This window comes from Crocuta crocuta, unplaced genomic scaffold (assembly GCF_008692635.1).
Source record: "Crocuta crocuta isolate KB4526 unplaced genomic scaffold, BGI_CrCroc_1.0 scaffold288, whole genome shotgun sequence".
Classification (NCBI taxonomy): domain Eukaryota; kingdom Metazoa; phylum Chordata; class Mammalia; order Carnivora; family Hyaenidae; genus Crocuta; species Crocuta crocuta.
The window spans coordinates 2,750,471-2,769,440 of record NW_027532607.1 but is presented as its reverse complement, the minus strand read 5'-3'; the positions used below and the strand labels follow the sequence as shown (position 1 = coordinate 2,769,440).

The window sequence follows — 18,970 nt, the reverse complement described above, 5'->3', positions numbered from 1 at the left end:
GCAACCCAGGAACACAGTTTGGCCTGAGCCCTGAAAACAGTGGGGCGCCCCTGATAAAGCAAGGAGACCCGATCCTCTCCTGCCTTTCCCAGGCCCTGCTGGCCCCAGGGACTCCTGCTTCTGGGGGTTCCCTCAGTAGATGACAAAGCCTCCCTAGAAATGCACAGCAATGCCTCAGGCCCTGAGCCCCCCAACCCCAGACCAAGGCTCCCTGCCTGGAAGGGTTGGGGAAGACGCCATAAACCAGGCCCTGGAAACGGAGGCTGGGGGGTTGGGCTACAGCCAGACTGACCCCCATTACCTTTGTCTGTGTCTGGGCTGCCGGGGACTGTTGTGGGAGCACTTCCCTCAAATTGTCCCTGTCAGCTGAGTCAGGACAAGTCAAGGTTGCAAGTGGGTGGCTGTTGACGTTTAAGTAGCTGTGCCGGGGTGCTCTGATGGAGTACCTCCAGTGCTTGCTCAGGTCTCCTTCGAGAAGCCCGGCTCCCTGCCCTCTTCGCTATGGAGACTGCATGTCCTGGACAAGCCTGACTTTGGATACTCTCTTCCCAGAGGGGAACCGGACAACGTTTGGGTTGGGATTTGGGGTTCCCAGGTCTGGGACTTACAGGCATCTCTGTCCTCTGTGCACCCACAGTGCACCGAGCCCCATGGACACCCCCATCCCTGGCACACAGGTGCAGCCGTTGCTCACCCTGCCCCCTGCACAGCAGCGTGGCAGAAGGCCAGGTTATACCCTGGCTTATCAGCTACTACCCAGCTTCCTCTGCCTGCGTTCCTGCAGGCCTGGGGCTCTGGGAGCCAGCCTTCCAAGTGGCTTCCCGAGTGCCTCTCAGATAATGAGAGGAAATGTGGTCACCAGCTCATAGAAGGCCAGAGTTCCAGGCTGCGGCTCCAGGCCACCTCTTCCTGACTTACATCCATCTCTCTCAAGGCAGCCCTCAGCTGGTCCCTGGGAGCCTGTGGATGCCGTGCAAGATGTCCCCTTTTGGTAGCTGGGGCCTGCCTGCCACCCTTCTCACCCTGTTCTGCTGCCCAGGTGAGCTGGTACCCGGGGTTCCTGACTCGGCACGTGTCAGCCAGGAGGGTGGGCCCCTGCTCCCCTGGCTTCAGGCGCGGGAGGGGGTCCTGGCCTAAAGTCACTGAGGCTTTGAACACAGAGGCAGCCACCGTCGGTATGGATGCTGTGCCAACCTGGCTTCTCCATGATCCTGGCAGAGGACAAAAAGAAAAGCTAGCCTTTTGGTGACCACAGCTTCATGGCATGTGGCAGGTCATGGAGGCCAAATGGTGGGTGGCACGGGGGCCTGAGGTGGAAGGGGGTGCCGGGGTTCAAGGGAAGGTGAGGGACTGCCCCAGCTGTTCCTCAGATGTGGCCTAGGGACAGCGGGGGTGGGGGGTAGCAGAGGACATTGCCTTTTGACTACGGCCTATAAAAGGGAAACCCACGCATCTTCCAGGGAGGGGCTCAGGGGACTTGAAGGGAAATGCTACCGTGTGCTGAGCACTCTGTTTTGGACAACCTGCCAGGTGCTTTTCAAGTACTATCTCACTGAACCTTCACCACAACCTTGCAAGAAGGGGATTACTAGCCCACCTGACAGAGGAAGAAACAGATTCAGAGAGAGAAAGCACCTTGCCCAGGGTCACACAGCTGGTACATGGCAAACTCAGGTTTCGAATCCAGCTCTGTCTACCTGCAATGCTCCTTTCTTGTCATTTCATTACATGCCACTAGCTGAGGGCTGAGTGGGGACATGCTGGTGCTGTGGGAGCACAGGGCAGGCCCAGCTAGCTGGGACCAGGGACCTTCTGGCCATCACTGAGTGGGAGGTGAGCACTGGGGACTCAATCTTTATGCATCAAAGACTTCTTGAATGTCTGCCATTCACAGGGCATTGTGCCAAGAGAAACCTGAAAAATCTGGGCCCTGCTTTCTAGAAGCTCCAGAACATCTAAGGGAGAGTCAGCATGAATATAAATCATTTGCAATTACCTTTCTAAACTCCTCTCCCCCTGCCTTCCTCCTTGCTGAGCTCCACCCATCCTGATCTTGCCATTCCTCAAGCACACCAAGCATGCCCTTGACCCAGAGTGTTAGTGCTGGAAACACTCCCCCTCCCCAGAGAGCTACAAGGCTCACCCCCACCCCCTCCAGGTCTTTGCAGGATGTCTTGGTGAGGCCTGTGCTGACCACACTATTAAAATGACGGCTCCACCCCGCCCTCTCTCTCCTTCCCTGGGCACTTATCACCACCTGGCAGACTGGCTGTTTCACTTGTTGATGATTGTCTGTCTCCTTCACTATAATGTGAGCTCTGCAAGGGCAGGATTTGGTCTGCTTTGGTCACTGTTGTGTCCCCAGAGCCTAGAATGGCACTTGGCACAGAACAGGTATTCAAAAAGCATTTGCAGAGAAAAGAAAGGAGAAAGGGTTAATCCACAGGGACCAAGACGACATAGTCCACCTCCAGTTCTTAGAGGTCTTCGTGGAGAAGGGGACATTTGGGCTGGGCTTTGAAGGTCAAATAGGATCCCTCTCCATGGTACTGGAAGATGTAAGAAGAATGGAGACAAAGAAGACTAATTTGAAGGTGATGGGCTGGCGGAAGAGTAACCAGAGGCAGGGAGATAGCTGGGACAGCACAGAGACCTCTGTCTAGACGTTTGAGGCAATAAATAAGGCCTGAGCAAGGGGAGAGTAGCAGAGGGGACTCTGGACTTCCTTCTTGGGCACCTGCCCCTTGATCAGACTGCCCACAGTGGGCAGTTGCATGGGGGCAGGGCAGCAGAGACATTTGCTGCCCTGTATTTCTGGTCTTCCAGGGTCTGGTGAGATGTTTGAGGTATACATGCATCCAGAGCAGCTGGCCTTGGAGCCCGGAGAGACCCAGTTGATCAACTGTAGTACCAGCTGTGCCCAGCCTGATGTCAGTGGTCTGGAGACCACCCTAAGCAAGACTCTGATAGCCCAAGGAACTCAGTGGAAGCAGTACATGGTCTCCAATGCCTCCCAGGACACAATCATCCACTGCTACGTCACCTGCTCCGGCAAGCAGAAGTTAAAGAGTCTCAACGTCAACGTGTTCTGTGAGTGCCGCACGGCAGGACCCTCCTCCCCATGGCCAGAGCCCATGTCAGCTGTGTGTTTGCAGAGCTACTCTGTTACTGCTCCCAGGCACTTGCTATGGTCCTCACCTCCCTGGGCTCCTGGGGTGACAAGGAACAGGACCCTGACCTTGGGCTCAGAATCTGCTCACACCCTTCACTGGCCTCCTCCTTGAGCCTGCTGGCAACCCCAGTTCTGAGGCTTGCTCAAAGGACAATCCAAGCAAGGCCCGCACAAATCTAAAAGTCACTTCCCAGGCAGGGCCCACGGTCTCCTCCCCTCTCGTGGGACACCCCCCCACCCCATGACAAGTAGTGGGGGCACCAAAAGAAGGGCCAGCACGCTCTCTAGCTACCACTTCCCCTCATGGAGAGAAAGTTAAGGCATCACCTGGGGCTTTTATAATCCCGAGGGCCCCTGGCAAATGTGTGACCATCACACACACACACACACACACACACACACACACACACACACACACGGGCATGGAGACCTTCCCATAAGCCAGGATTTCCTCCACATCTCTGCAGCGAGGCTATGGCTTGGGTCCTTCCCATGACCAACATCAGTGGATCCAGTGAATAGAAAGACATCCTATATCCAACATATTATCCGGGGGTGATTGAGGCAAGGTATTCTAGCTCAAAAGAGAGTCCAGGGTACCACTGAGGGCCCTGTTTAATAGATAAGGGATGGAGGTAGCTATGAACCTGATCCTGGAGAAGCAAGGCAGGTCTGACTCCAGTCCCTGCGTCTTAAGTGAGGATCCCATAACTGGTAGTCCCGATCTAATGAACATTCCCTTCTAAGTCCCAATCTAATCATCCAGCTGTATAATGTGGAAATTTGTGTTTGATTTCTGGAGAAGGAGGAGACTGATCCAGATTTTTTATTTCTAGTTGACTGTACACTTCCTGGACCTCCTCTCTGTAGACACCTGACCACCTCCATTCTTAACCATTCCAGAAAACATCCTGTTGGTAAAACTACCGCCCAACACATCCTTCACCCTGAACTGCTTCCTTCTTCCTCTCTTCACACTCTGGACCAGGCCAGGCCCCAGCCCACTTCCTCCCCGAGTCCAGAACACTATGGTGCCAGGGGCTGGGCCTGGCTGGGTAGGGCCTGTAGGATGGCACCCCCAACCCTGACCAGACTCCCCTCTTTCTTCCCCACAGACCGTCCAAAGCAAGTGCTGCTGAAACTGCAGCCCCCTTGGGTGGCTGTGGGGGAATCCTTCACCATCGAGTGTTGTGTGCCCACTGTGGCACCCCTTAAGAGCCTCACTCTCACCCTGCTCCGTGGCAAGGAGGCCATGTACAACAAGACTTTTAGGATGATGACACCTGACCCTCAAGAGGCCACAGTCACCCATAACGTCACAGCTCACAAGGAAGACGGACGCCACAACTTCTCTTGCCGGGCGGACCTAGACCTGCGGTCTCATGGTGGGGGCCTTATTTCCAGAATCTCGGAGCCCCAGATGCTCAAGGTCTATGGTGAGGGAGAGCCCCTGGATGGAGGGAGTGGGGAAGGGCATGCACCTTCAGTTCCCTTAGGGCAAGAAAAAACCTTCACCACCAGGCTCAGGGGCCAGGCACCCAGGGACCCCACACTTAATCCTGGGCGGGGGGGTTCCCTCTTGCTCTCCCTCTTCCCTGAAGCTCTTTCCATGTGCTTAGTTTGGACCCCAGCTAGTTGCTTGGCCATTAGTGAACAGTGTGACCTTGACCAAGTCAGCCTCCTCTCTCTGGCCATGGCCCCTCTCTACATGTAGAGGTTTGGCCCTAAGATCCCCTGGAGTTCCGCTGTTCTGTGACCCTTGATGAACAAGGTGTTCCCTGTCTTCAGAAAGTTGGTAGAAGCTCACTCAGTTCTTGCCAGGGCTTGGTCTGGACCATGCCACTGTCCAGGCCATGGTGATCAGGAACCATATGCTGGGGGACATCAGCCCTCACAGTCTCACAGAGGGCTGGCTGGTGGCCTGGACCCCGGCCCACCTTTCCTCTAGATACTACACATTAGCTGCTCATCCCTGCAACACAAGTGACTGCAAGACGGGGGAGGGCCGGGTGGATGACAAAGCACACCTCTTGGGCCCTGGAACCTAGGGCCAGAGGACTTCTAAGACCACCGCCCCCTCTCCCTCCCCAGAGCCCATCCCAGACAACCAGATGGTCGTCATCATCACAGTGGTGTCCGTGCTGCTCTTCCTGTTTGTGACATCCATCCTCCTGTGCTTCGCCTTCGGCCAGCATTGGCGCCTGAGGCGGATGGGCACCTATGGGGTACAAGGTGCTTAAAGGGATCTAAGTCGGGCCTACTGGGCACAGTCTACACGAGTGGCATGGCCACCACCACGGCGGTCACTGGAACTCAGCATGGCTCCTCAGGGTTGTGGTCCAGCCCTGGCTGCAGGACTGTAAGGAACAGCAGAGGACTTTGGGGCCATTTCCTCTTCTACTCTGAATATATACACCTGGGCCTCAATGTCTTCTCCTGGGATAAAACTCAGCCGCCGAGAAGGGCACACACTAGTCCTGGACTTCTCCCTCCAAATGTGTCCTAAGCCTTCCTCTGCCCATGTCTTCACAGGGGACTGCCAGAGCCCTAGCCAGCCCAGGCCTTGGGGCGCCCCCAGGCTGACCAGCCCAGGCACCAGGCACCCATCCTCACGGAGCCCTGAGTGACTAACTTCTCCTGAGGGAGGGTGGGGGTGACACACCCTCGTCCAGGGGGACAGAGAGACATTCTGTTCCTACTTGGCCCTCTGGGACCTCAGGCCACTCCCGCTCAGAGCAGGACATGACTCTGACTTCTCCTTTCTGCCTGGGGCGAGGGTAGCGCCCAAGGGAACTGGCTCAGCTCCAGGACCTTCTGAGCTAGGCCTCTCCCGCCTCACTCTGGGCCTTCAGAGAGCCTCAGACAACAAAATCAGTCCTCCCCTCACCTGCCCGGGCATTAGGCCATCGAGACCCCCAGCCCCAGCCATCCCAGAGAGGGGTGAGTGGAGGAGGTCGAGGGAGGGCTCTGGTTCCCAGACCACCCTCTGTGGCCTCCCAGCCCTGGATGATGCTTAGAGGGACTCTTACTCCTGGGCAGATATCAGGTCAGTTCAGGGTCTCAGTGGGGTGAAGAGTGTATTGATGCACCCAGGAGAGGGCCTGGCTGCAGTTGAGGGACGAGACGGGCTGCTGGGCATGGGCGCAGAGTCACAGGCACTAGAGGGGACTTGGGGGCTCCAGGGTTCTTTCCAGCCTTGCAGTGAGGCTGGCAGGGTCCCGCAACTGGCGTCCGTCCTCACAGTAGGCTCTCAGCATCATAGAAGTCTGGGGAGAGAACAGCACCTTCACCTTGGCTCCCTCCTGCCTCACTGGACCCAAGGAGGGAAAGGGAAAGGGATGGTCCAGTTGCCTACAGTAGTGATGGTAGGAGCTCCCCACTCCCAAAATGGCCCTCCTGACCCACCCCCAGCCTGGACTTGGGCCCCACTGCCCACCCACCCTGCCCCTACCTGAAGCCGGGGGTACATCTGCACCCACAGTCCCTGTGGCACTGGGGGGTGGTGGGGGGGGGATAGCTCTCCTGAGATGGAGAAAAGGAAGACACCCCCCATCAGAAGGGGTCTCACCCACAAGTATCTCCACTCCACCCCCACCCCCTGGTGAGCTCTTCCAGCCCAGCCCCAGAGAAGAGTCTGGGCAATGCCCAGATCCCCCAGCCTCACTTACGACCGCCTTCTCCCAGGGGCAGGAGGCCGGTGCTGAATCCGGGACATGTCCTCCAAGTAAGGCTGATGTGGGGGAGGGGAAAGAAAAGGGACTGGCCAGGGTAGCAGGGGACCCGGCCTGGGCATCGGGCAGGGGAGGTAGTGGTGGTGGAACACCAAAGGCCCTTCCTCCTGGGCTTGCATCTCCTCCTCCTCCTCATACTCTTCTTGTTGACCCTCCAGGTAGACCTGGGAATTGTGGGAACGGGGGAGGAGAGATGATGATACCGGACCCAGCTCTCCCTACCCCCACTCCTCTGTTCCGCTAATTTCTCCTCATAAAATGGAGCATTGACTACATGGAAGCAAGGTACTTTGGAGACATTCATTCCTTATTTTGCAGCAGGGAAAACTGAGGCTCAGAGGCTAAAGAACTTGTTTGAGGTCACCCAGACCTGGCTGGAGATTCCAGGTATGACTCCAAAACTGGGTCAGGAGTCCCATGACCTGCCCCTGGCCTCACCCCCAGACCCTGGACCCACCTGTGCCCCATCAGGGAGGTGGGGTGCTCATCCCAGGCCCCCCCGCCAGCCCCCCCAAGGGCCAGGGTGTGAGGAATGGCAGCAGCTCTGGCAAGCCTGGATGCTGGACACAACCTGGCCTCCTCCAAGCTTTCAAGGTCACCTGCTCCTCCAAGGAGTCTTTCCCCAACCAGGTGTGCCCTCAGGCCTTGTACCTTTTCCCGTGACAGTCACAGCCAAAGCTGCCTTGTTTTCACTGTCATTCATTTATTCTTTTCACTTGTTCAGCATATATCACTTGAGCCCCTACTAAGTATCAAGCCCCCTGCAGACCCAGGGTACAGGAGTGCCTGTCCTCCGGGGCCTGTATGGAGACCTCCTTGAGAACAAGACCTGAGCTGTCTGGATTTGGGGACTCCCACCAGATGGAGGCTTCTGGCAGGGGAGTCTGGCACGTAATGGATGCCAAAGGGACCCAGGCAGGCCCACTGCACTGTTGCCTGATTCTTTTTCTCAAGGATCCACCCCAGATGCATCCCCACCCTCGGACGCACCTGCGTGCCGGGAGGAGCTGGCCCTGGATGGAGCGCTGCTGCCACCAGGCGACTCAGCAGCAGCTGGTGCATCTGCGCGTTCTGCAGCAACATCAGTTCCAGCAGGTCTGGGGGGCGGGGGCGGTTCAGCAAGCCCAGCCAGGTCTCCCACGGCCCACTGCCCACCGCCGGGATCCCGGGGCCTCCCCGCCCCCCCTCCCGCCCCCATCTCCCAACACCAGCCCGGGGCCGCGCGGGAGGGAGGTGTAGCGAGGAAGCCCGGAGAATGTGCGAGGCCGACTCGGGGTACATAGCGGGTGAGCCCGGAGTCTCACCTTCCTTCACTCGGCCGGGCTGCGGAGGCGGAGGTGGGGCGGCCCATGCGAGGGGCTGCAGGACGGTCACGCAGGGCTGGGGGGGAGCGGGAGACTCAGCCAGGCGAGGCGGGCAAGGAATGGGGACCAACTTCTCCTCACCCCCCGCCCGTGCACCCCCCGAGTTGCTCCCTAATCCCGCAGGGGTCGCTTTCTTCTTCCCGCGCGCGCACGGCCTCCCCCTTCCCTGAGCCTCTTCCTCGGCGCCTGGGGTCGCTCACCTCACCCACCCCACTTGCTCCGGGTTCGGCCCCTCCAGGGACGTCTCCCCAGTCAGCCAACCTCAAAGGGCAGCTCAGCCCTCACCGTCGGGGCTGCACTCTGTGGCGGGGGCTGACCCCAGCTTCCTCCGATGCGGAAGGCCATGCCTGCTTTCGCGGGTCCGGGTTACCTAGGCGACGCGGGGGACGCCAAGGTCTCCCTCCACGCATGCGCAGGTCCCTCGCCAGTCCCTGAGCTCCGAGCGTGCTATGCTCTCCACGCCCCCCGGGACTCCCTCCCACCCGAGGCCTCGCCTCTGAGGGATGCTTACCTCCAACCTGCGTCGGGTTCCCTGGGCATAGCATCTTGCTCCTCCCTGAACCTCGTGCACCTCCAATTCCGAGCCTCGGGGCTCGTGTTTGTTGAGTGAGCGCGTGAGGGGCTGGGGAGACCGGCCAGTAGAGAATTCTGTAGGAGCAGGCGAGGCGGGGAAGGGCAGGTGAGTGAGGAGCGCAGAGGGAGTGCTGGCCCTCTGAGTCAGAGGTGCATCCTTCAGGTTAGGAGTGGTTTCTGGAGCAGACCAAGGAAGCAAACATCAACCAAGTTCACAGAAAAGACTGGACCCTGGCCAGACACAGGTGGCTGGCCCCTTGACTCTCCCCTTGTGGCCATTCCCTCGTTTCTGGCTGCTACTTTGCAGAGGTGGAGAACCCAGGGACTTCGGCCCCAGTGCCTCATTATTGTCCCACATCCTGGAAAAATTACCAAAGCATGCATTCTTTTGACAGGAAGTTATCAAGGTCTTCTTTGCTTCAGAACAGGTGAGGGGAGAGATCTATTTCGGCAGCTGTGACCATCCTAAGATAGGCCCTGAGCAGCAGTCAAGGAAAATCCAGACAGGAAGCTGGGATTAGCACCCCTTGGGCTGCCCTTCCCCCACTCTCTACTTCTGTTCAGCTCCTCTTCCTGGCAGTCCTGGTGTCTAGAACCAGAAAGACCATTCCCACCTCCTCCTTTGTGCTTTAGTCCCAGAGGGGGGGCCTGTGGGCCGTGCATTAGCTGTGAGTCTTATAGCTTCAATGGCCATCAGCAAGCTGACATCGGGCAATGTGGTGACCGGCCCCAGGGGAGTGGGATGGACACAGAGGTGCATCTTTCCATCTGCACCCTCACTGCAGTTAGAGGGGCGAAACCAATCCTTGTGCTTACCATCAGCAAACCTTGACCAAGAAGGTGCCTGTGTGTGCAAGGCGCCCTTCTGGACACTGGAGATACAGTAGTATATTCTTGCTGGTTTCAGCATTGCTGGGAAGTGGAAAATGAAAGCAAAAATGCAAGACTATGTATGGGGCACCTGGGTGGGTCAACTAGTTAAGTGTTTGACTTAATTTCAGCTCAGGTTATGATCTCTTTGTTCGTGGGATCTGCACTGACAGTGTAGAGGCGGCTTGGGATTCTCTCTCTCCTTCTCTCTCTCTGCCCCTCACCACTTGCTCTCTCTCTCTTTCTCTATCAAAATAAATTAATAAACTTAAAAAAGATACAAGACTGTGCAAAGTCCCCTGTGGGTGAGACATATAAGAAGAGGTCATGGGGCACCTGGGTGGTTCAGTTGGTTAAGCATCTGACTTCGGCTCAGGTCATGATCTCACGGCATGTGGATTTGAGCCCCACATGTGGTTCTGTGCTGAAAGCTCAGAGCCTAGAGCCTGATTCGGATTCTGTGTCTCCCTCTCTCTCTGCCCCTCCCCCCCCTTTCAAAAATAAATAAACATTAAAGAAATTAAAAAAAAAAAAGAAGGGTTCATAAAAAGAGATGAACTGATCACCGAAGGAAAGGATTCTGAAGTGAAGCCCTTCAGCCAAGCAGTGTGAGAGAGGGCAGCCCAGGTTGGGGACACAGCCTGAGGCAAGGCACAGGTGTAGAAATAGACGGGGCCTGAAATGATCGGGTGGTCACACTCTCTGGCTGTGGTGGAGGAGAGAGGCAGAGAGAAATTCCAGCAGCCCAGGCAGACACAGGTCATCCTCACAGGCTGTCATGGAATCCAGGCTGAGCCATGTAGCTAAGGGAGAGCCCTCAGTGAATTTCAAGCAGGAGAGAAATAGGGCAGTGACATGTGCACCAACATGTTTTAGGAAGATTCGTCTTGTTCGTCACATCTTTGATAATGTCCTCCAGACTCAGGAAGAACCAATGTCTGATGGGGATGTATCTTCCCAATGGTATACAATTGGTTTCTGCACTCACCTTCAGTGTTTCCATCTGGGGACATTTTCTGGCCACAAGTGAGGCAGGTCAGAAGTCATCCCAGAGGCAGTCCTGAAGCATCAAGGGATAGCAGTTGATGGTAAATACCCCAGCCTGCTGGCCTCAGTGGGACAATTCTGGGGGATCCTCCGCAAAGTTTTCCAATAGTCCCTGTGGCTTTATGTCCCTGGTGTCCCAGTGATAACCTGGTCACCAACAGACACACACTTCACTGGCTTTTTTTTTCCCCTTTCTCTGTCATTTCTCCACTCCCTTACAGTGCTTCCTGGATTCCCCTTCCAAATAAACTACTTGCTCCCAAATCCTTGTCTCAGGCTCTGCTTTTGGGGAAATCCAAACTAAGACATTAGACTCCCACTTTCTCCTTATCTGCCCCCAGTCTGCTGAAAACTCTGGAAAAAGCAATTCTAGTTGCTCTGTGATAAAATTTGCGTTCAGTGAAGTCAAATGCCAAAAGAGACATGGAAGAAAACTCATCTGGGAGTATGACAGTCAATGGATTAAACTAAGGCAAAGCTGGAGGCAGGGAGGCCAGCGGAAGGCCATCATCCCCAGTCCTCTGAAAGAAGCACAGAGCAGGCTCGCGGTGGCCGTGAAAAACAGTCAGGAATTGGTGATTTCAGATAGAAACTCACACGTTAATCACACACGAAACTTGTATTTTGGTTTTTTTAATTTTTTTAATGTTTATTTATTTTTGAGAGACAGAGACAGAGCATGAGAGGGGGAGGGACAGAGAGAGAGAGAGGGAGGGAGACACAGAATCCGAAGCAGGCTCCAGGCTCTGAGCCGTCAGCACAGAGCCCAATGCAGAGTTCGAACTCACGAGCCATGAGATCATGACCTGAGCTGAAGTCGGACACCTGACCGACTGAGCCACCCAGATGCCCCTTGAAACTTGTATTTTGGAAGACAGGGCTGAGATAAAGCTATCTGGCTTCTGTATTCAAGCAGAGTTCTTTGTCAAAGGAAACGGAAACATTTGCCAGTTGAAGGATGGAAAAACCACACACGCTTATCTGCCAGAGCTATTTTGCTTATAGATGATCTAACATTAGTCCAACAGTGGAGGAGGTGACTTTCCATATTTACCCTGCCTACTACTATCTTCTTTGAGGCATTGAATGCTCCACCTATTTCCTTTTCATTTTGTCTCAGCGAGGACTCTTGTTTGCATCCTTGGCTTTTTGTTTTATGGGTTTTTTTGGGCAGTTTTTTGGTGTCGCACCAAAATATATACCGAAGTCCTTCCTGTTGCCTTGGTAAATCTGTAGCTAGGAATAAGCCAAACATGGAAAAATGTGTTCATCACAGTGCTATTTAAAAAAAAAATTTTTTTATAGTTTATTTATTTTTGAGACAGAGACAGAGCATGAGTGGGGGAGGGGCAGAGAGAGAGGGAGACACAGAATCTGAAACAGGCTCCAGGCTCTGAGCTGTCAGCACAGATCCTGATGTGGGGCTCGAACCCACTAACCGTGAGATCGTGACCTCAGCCGAAGTTGGACTCTTAACCGACTGAGGCACCCAGGTGCCCCTCACAGTCTTATTTTTAGTAGTTGAAGATTGAACACATCCAGCGTCCTCTAAAGGGAATGGCTATGTAAATGAAGGCAATTCAATCAGAGGAAGAGTGTGTAGTCATTAAAAAAAAAAAAAAATGAGAAATGTGCTCCCTCCTTTTCTCCTCAGATGGAATTGCAGAGAAAAGGGAACTTTTAAGAATTTGAGTAGGAGGGCTGTGTGCCTGGGTGGCTCAGTCAGTTAAGCATCTGACTTCGGCTCACGTCATGATCTCACAGTTTGTGGGTTTGAGCCCCGCATCAGGCTCTGTGCTTTCAGTGCAGAGCCTGCTTGGGATTCTTTCTCTCTCCCTCTCTCTGTCCCTCCCCCGCTTGCACATGCTCACCCTCTCTGTCTCAAAAATAAAAAAACTTTAAAAAAAAAAAAAAGAATTTGGGTGGAAATGTCAGTATTTCTTTTTGGTACAGATGAGGAAGTGCTAAGCAGAGACAGACAACCCAGCAACAGACCCTTTCCTTGGGTCCCCTTCCTAACGAGGCATGAATTGGAAGGAGCTAGTTACATGACTACTGTGGGGAGAGGCCTCGAAAATACCACAGGAAAGAAATCCCATTTTTCTGCTTAGAGGCTCTGTGCTGTTTCTCCAAATCATAGCTTTCCTGGTGAGATGTGTGTGTGTGTGTGTGTGTGTGTGTGCGCGTGCGCGTGCTTGACAGTCCCCGGTGGCACTTTGGAGACTTCTAAACATGTAGATGGCAGCAGTGGGATACATTGTGATGGGGACTTGCTTTCAAGGTCAAGGTCCCACCTCACAGGAATAGAGCTGTGGAGTGGAGTCCAGAGTCCTCCCCTCCTCGACTCCCTGGAATTAGGGTGTCTCCAACCACAGGGGAGCCCCTGCCTCTAACTCAGGGAGGGAACTGACTGCTCAGGCAGGGGTGAGGGGCCGGGGGCAGTGGCCAGGACAGGGTATGACAAGGCCAGTGCCTGTGGGTCATGGTGGGATTTTCTCGTTTTTTTATTTATTTATTTATTTTATTTACTTACTGAGAAAGAGAGAGAGAGGGAGAGCATGAGCAGGGGAGGGGAAGAGAGAGAGAGAATCTCAAGCAGGCTTTGTGCCGTCAGCATGGAACCCAACACGGGGCTCAATCCTAAGGCCTTGGGATCGTGACCTGAGCCAAAAGCAAGAGTCAGAGGCTCAACCAACTGAGCCAGCCCGGTGCCCCAGAGTGGGATTTTTCTGAAGGGTGCTTCTAAGAATTCTTTTGTCTGTGGGCACCTGGTACTCAGCCTGAACTAGCCTAAAGAAAAGGGACGCTTTTTGGCTCATGTGATGGGGCAGACAGGGACAGAGCCGCTCTGTAGCTTGATCCAGGGGTCAAGCAGTGTCTTCAGGTCCCTCTCTCATGTCCCTTCCNTTTGTTCATCCTACAGACAGGCACTTCCACTCGGTGGGAAATACTCCTAGGCACCTTCAGACCCCATTTCCCTAGACAAACTTAGAGAATCCAAGGAGAGAGAGTTCATCTTTCTTTTGTATCAATACATGTAACTGCCCAGAAGGACTATGATTGGCCCGACTTGTGCCACGTATCCAGCTTTTGGACCGACCACTGTGGCCAGATCTGGGTGACATGGCCCTCTCCATGGCCGGGCTGGGGTGGCCGTCCTGCAATCAGCAGCCACACCAGAATGACCTATTTGGAGTAGGGAAGGGGCAGTCCCCCAAAAGAAGGACTGCTGTTACCAAGAGAGGGAGGCATTCATTTCCCTTGGGCTGTGGGGAAAAGTCATATTTCACATACAGCTTTGGTTTTCCAATCAGCCTTATTCCTAGTCCGAATGACACCTTGTGCAAATCAGAAAAATTAGCCCTGTCCTCTAGACAGTTTGCTACCATCTGCTGGACAATTATCATCTTTTAAATACATGAATCTATAATGATTGCAAACATGATTGGTGTCCAGAATTGTACAGTCTACAACCCATACAACTGAATACAGCAGTCCTCCCCCTCATATATTACAATTCCCTTCAATTACTTCAATCCCTCTTTAAAGACGTTCACACTGGGGCGCCTGGGTGGCTCAGTTGGTTAAGCGTCCGACTTCAGCTCAGGTCATGATCTCACAGTTCGTGGGTTCGGGCCCCGCGTCGGGCTCTGTGCTGACAGCTAGCTCAGAGCCTGGAGCCTGTTTCAGATTCTGTGTCTCCCTCTCTCTCTGACCCTCCCCTGCTCACGCTGTCTTTCTCTCTCTCTCAGAAATAAATAAAAAAAATTAAAAAAAAAAAAAGACGTTCATACCCCATAGAGCTCTAGGCAGTGCCCAGGCAGAGCCCAAAAGGGAGGAGCCATATATGGGAATGACAGCTGCCTGCCCACCACCTCTCCTCCAGTGCGCACGGACAGTGCTACCAAGGGGACAGTAGCCAGCAGCAAAGCAAGCTGGAGCCAGAGCAGGGCCATGAGTGATGTCAGGGACCCCGAGGAACAGTTCTGGGGAGACAACTTGGGAAGGATGGGACAAAACATTTGCTTTTCCTTGGAGTGCTAGAAGAAGAGGGTCCTTATAAAGAAAAGGCAGGGGTGAGCAGACACCCGGATTACATTAGCAATGAAACTACACAGAAAATGTGTGTCAGAAGGGTCAATGAGCAAAACAGGATAAGAACCACGCACAGAGAACACCAACGCTTACACCTGTGGGTTTGGAAGCCACACCTCTGAGGGTGTGAAGTGACTCACCTGGGGTGAGACGCGGGCAGTCCAGGCTCAGCAGGAGCTTCCCGGGCCAAGCCAGGCCTGGCCCGCAGGGAGGGGCCCCACAAGGCTGCGGCTGTGTCCACGGAGAGGCAGAGGCGCTGGGAGGAGGGACGCCATCCGACCTCCAGGACTGAGGGGGACCACTCCTCAGGCCTCCCTGTGCCGCTCACAAAGGCCACACTCTCTCCTAGGCTCGGCTCAGCTGGCGAGCTGGCTACCAGAAAAGATGGTGTCAGGGANGTTCTCATGTCCGCCTGGGGCAGGCGCTGAGCTGTGAAGTGGGCCATTTCACAACAGCTCCACTAGGGGTCACTGCAGACCCAGAAAGAAGGGGGAGGGGGACTGAACCAATCTCATCCTGCCCCCCCACCCCTCCTCCCATCCCCAAGCTCTGAAGGATGAATGCTTAGCCAGTGATGGTGGGAGGGGGCAATGGTGGCGGAGAAATGACCCTTGAGATTGGTGTTGTCCAGCCAAGGGCTCTGTGTGTGTGTGTAGGTGTGTGTGTGTGTGTGTAAAGGATATGTGTGTGTGTTTGGGTGTGGGGGATATGTGGTTGTACAGATAGGCATACACTTGATGCAAATCTCGTGACCATAGGTGCACACAGGTGGCCCTGTGAACAGGAGTGTGGACATAGACTCAGACAACAGTACAGATGTAAGTGACATGCGTGGAAATGCGCGAATGCCTGAGCATGACTGTGGGTATGGGTGTGTGTACACACAGACGGACGCTTGATTAAAGTTTGTGCCCAGGATATGTGGCATTTGTGTTCAGCTGGCTATACGTGTACAAGTATAGGCACGAACCTGATGTGAGTGTGAGAGTGTCTGCGTGAGCAGCAAGCACGTGTGGCTCGGTGTAACACACAGTGGAAGAGTTTGTGTGGATGTATTAAGGGTGATTTACATGTATGGCTGAGCATGTGTGAGTGTGGCATTTGTGCGGGGTCACGCTCGCAAGTGTGTACGGGGGCGAGTGTGCATGTGCCGCCTGGGCTCCTGGGAGTGAGTGTGAAAGGATACTGGTGCATAGAACGAGCCCCGTAAGCTCGTCCAGGGTGGGAGAGGGCCTGCGTGAGTAAGCTCATACGCGTGCCCCGCTGCGTATACGCGTGTGCGCATGCGCGTGTGCGAGTGCACACGTGTGAGCGGCGAGTGTGCGGCCGTCCCAGGCTGAGCCTGAGCACACCCGGTGAGGGAAGCGCGGCCCAGGCTCCCACCTGAAGATTGGCCCAGTCCTCAGGTTTCACTCATGACCCTGTGACATCAGCGGCAGCAGCTGTCCCCGCCGCCCGGCCCCCCAGCCAAGTCCCCCAGAGTCCCAGCCCCAGCCCGAGGTGGGCACCGCACTCCCGGCTCAGCTGCAAGCGCTCCGCTCCTGTCCGGCAGTGAGTACCGCACCCCGCCCCAGCCGGCACCCCAAGGGCAGGCCACCCCGAGGAGAGGGCACCCTGGCCCTGTGCCCAGCCTGGCCTTAAGGAAGTCACCACTTCGCTCCGGGCACCGCTGTCCTGCCCACACCGGGCCCTGCTCTGCCCCGGCCTCTGCCTTGACCCTCCGTCCCCCCAACTTGCCTCTCGCAGCCGTCCTCTGCCCTCTGTGCCCCCGGCTGGCTGTCTATGCCTTGAGCAAGGGTCCTTGCCCTGGTCACAAATGGCCCAGTGGCGAAGGCCCGGCTCCGGCCGAGCACAGGGTGACCCCGGCTGAGTTTCTTCAGGAGGGGCGAGCAGAGGAGCCAAAACAGCCGGTTCACGGCGGCGCCGGCTCCGCCTGTTCACAGCAGCGGCTCGCTCGGGGCTCAGCCGGTTCACAGTGGCTTGGAAGGCAGGGCTGTGGGGGGAGGANCGGCTCCTTTTCTCTGCTGAAACAGGAATCTTCGAGATGCCAGCAGAGGACACATCTCAGGCTGTCCCGCCCAGGCTCTGCCCACCGCCCCGGCCTCTCCGGGCTCCCTCCCTAGACAAGCGAGGAAGGCAGAAAGGCTGCCATGAGGCCACGGCCCTGAGGGGACTCTGGGGGGTTCGGGAGGGGACTCAGGGGCCACGACCAGTGCCAGGGCAGAGCACAGACACCCCCCCTTCCTGCCGGTAGAGCCAGGAACTGGGGACACGGGGAGGAGGGTGGGCAGTGGCCAGTGGAAGAGGCGGGAAGGTCTGAGCAGAGGTAGAAGGTGTTTCGGAGGAGTGTGGTGTTGCTTATCAGAGGGGCACATTTGTTCAAAAGATGGTGAGGTCCCCATCCAGAGGGCCCTGAGGGTGAGGTGGGAGCTGCTTGAGGCTTTCCAAGAAGGCACTGGTGTGGCACAGAGGGCCTGAGCCCCTTCCCGCTCCACCCAGTTAAGCACTGTGTCTCGCTGCCCCTCCCCCTGCTCGGGCACAGGGCTAGGTCTTGGTGAGGCCTCATGATGCCCCAGGGTGGGGGGGTGGCCCTCCAGGTGGATACTAAACATGTCCCCCTCCCACCCATACCGCTGGCAACGGGGGCCTGGATGGAAATAAATTCCCCCAGAGCCTGGGAGGGTTAGAAACTACAGGAGCCTTGAAGGCCATTTAGTTTAGCCTCTCTGGATGAATCAGCTTGAAGAGAGTTAGCTAGAGAAGTTTGGGGCCTGTCTGGTTAGCCTGGAGAGGGGAAGGGGCTGACAGAGAGGTGGGGAAGAGCCAGTGGTGGCCATTATTGTCCCTCACCTATGACCAAGGCTGTGACTGCCCCCCAGGGCCCTGAGCTGAGCTAAGCAGATCCCTAGTGGTGGCAGTGACCAGACACAAGTGGGGCAGGGCTGGAGTTGGGCGTAGAGAACATTGGTTCTCCCAGGACCCTCCAGATTCTTCTGGAGCCATCCCCAGTCCCCTGCCCATGGCCTACAGCCTCACTCTATGTGGCAGTGATGTGGACAGTTGTGGTTATCACATTAGTATTTGGAGCCACATCACATGCGTGGGCGATGCAGGGACCCAGACATAAAACCCAATGGCCCACTTCCATCTGCACCTCAGGCTTCTCTCAGGGGATCGGCTGGGATTTTTAGTGTGGTTTGGGGAAGATAATTCCTGTGCTAGCCTGGCTCTGCTTGTCATATCTGGTTGGGAATCTGCCTGGGGTCGGGGCTCAGGACTCAGGGTCACCTTCCTAGCCGTAGGCTGGCCTCGGTGTCAAGGGCCGCCTAGCTGACTTCCCTCACCTGGGCCTCCGGGCCCCAACCGCAGGCCCAGGCCAAGGGGGAGCCCTGAGTTTGACCATGAAAGCATAAAACCCCTGGCCAGACGATGGGGGTGGTCCTGACAAAGTCCCTGCCTTCAGAGACAACTCTGGCCACCAGAAGAGAGAAAAGTGTAGATATTGGCAGGGAAGGGAGGGGGTGGCCCAGCTGGGGGTGGAGTTCAGAAAAGTGTCCGGGGGGCCAGGCATAGCCAGAGAGGAGAAAGGGATTAGATCCTACAGAGAGGGGTAGAAAGGCTCTCTCCAGGTGCCAGGAGAGAGAAGATGCATTGAGTGTAGATGAGAGCAGGTAGGGAGAAGGGAGTGGGTGGAGGAGGTGGGTGTCAACAACCAAGGTACAGGTTATACAAACCTTCAGTTCCTTGACTCCTCTTGCAGGGAAGGTTCAGGCTCAGAGGATCCTCACTTAGCTGAGGCACACAGCTAGTGAGTGGCGCTGATGGCTGGGGCAGGGCTGGGTAGGGGGCCGGCCTTGCCCCTGAGACCAGGGGGCGGGGCAGGGGGGTTTCCAGTGAGCAGCACTAGGGCTAGGGCAAGTGGCGGGCCTCCTGCAGGGTCCCCAGCTCTGTAGTNCTCCCAGTGGCTTCTGGAGGGTGTGTTTATGGGGCTGGGGGAATCCCAGGTTCCCTCCGCCTCCATCACCCCTGCCCCAGGCCTTTCATGTGCTCTGGCCCCCATTCTGCCTCATCAGCAACAGCTATTTTTATTCCCTGCAGTTTTCAGTCAACAGCCATTG

General features: G+C 55.8%; 2 protein-coding genes across 2 annotated transcripts; one reads left to right on the top strand and one right to left on the bottom strand.

The window, feature by feature from the left end:
• The first annotated feature begins 834 nt into the window (after positions 1-834).
• On the top strand, positions 835-5,599 carry ICAM2 (intercellular adhesion molecule 2). The gene is made up of 4 exons (XM_077780430.1): positions 835-1,039; positions 2,827-3,090; positions 4,288-4,608; positions 5,264-5,599. Exons 1-4 carry the CDS (start codon positions 850-852, stop codon positions 5,410-5,412), a joined length of 924 nt encoding a protein of 307 aa, XP_077636556.1. The 5' UTR covers positions 835-849; the 3' UTR covers positions 5,413-5,599.
• Positions 5,600-6,836: 1,237 nt separating this feature from the next.
• Positions 6,837-8,672, bottom strand: PRR29 (proline rich 29). Its single transcript, XM_077780431.1, has 4 exons — positions 8,553-8,672; positions 8,208-8,283; positions 7,894-8,000; positions 6,837-7,067 (listed from the first exon to the last, which is right to left on the bottom strand). Exons 1-4 carry the CDS (start codon positions 8,610-8,612, stop codon positions 6,837-6,839), a joined length of 474 nt encoding a protein of 157 aa, XP_077636557.1. The 5' UTR covers positions 8,613-8,672.
• Between the last annotated feature and the right edge of the window lie 10,298 nt (positions 8,673-18,970).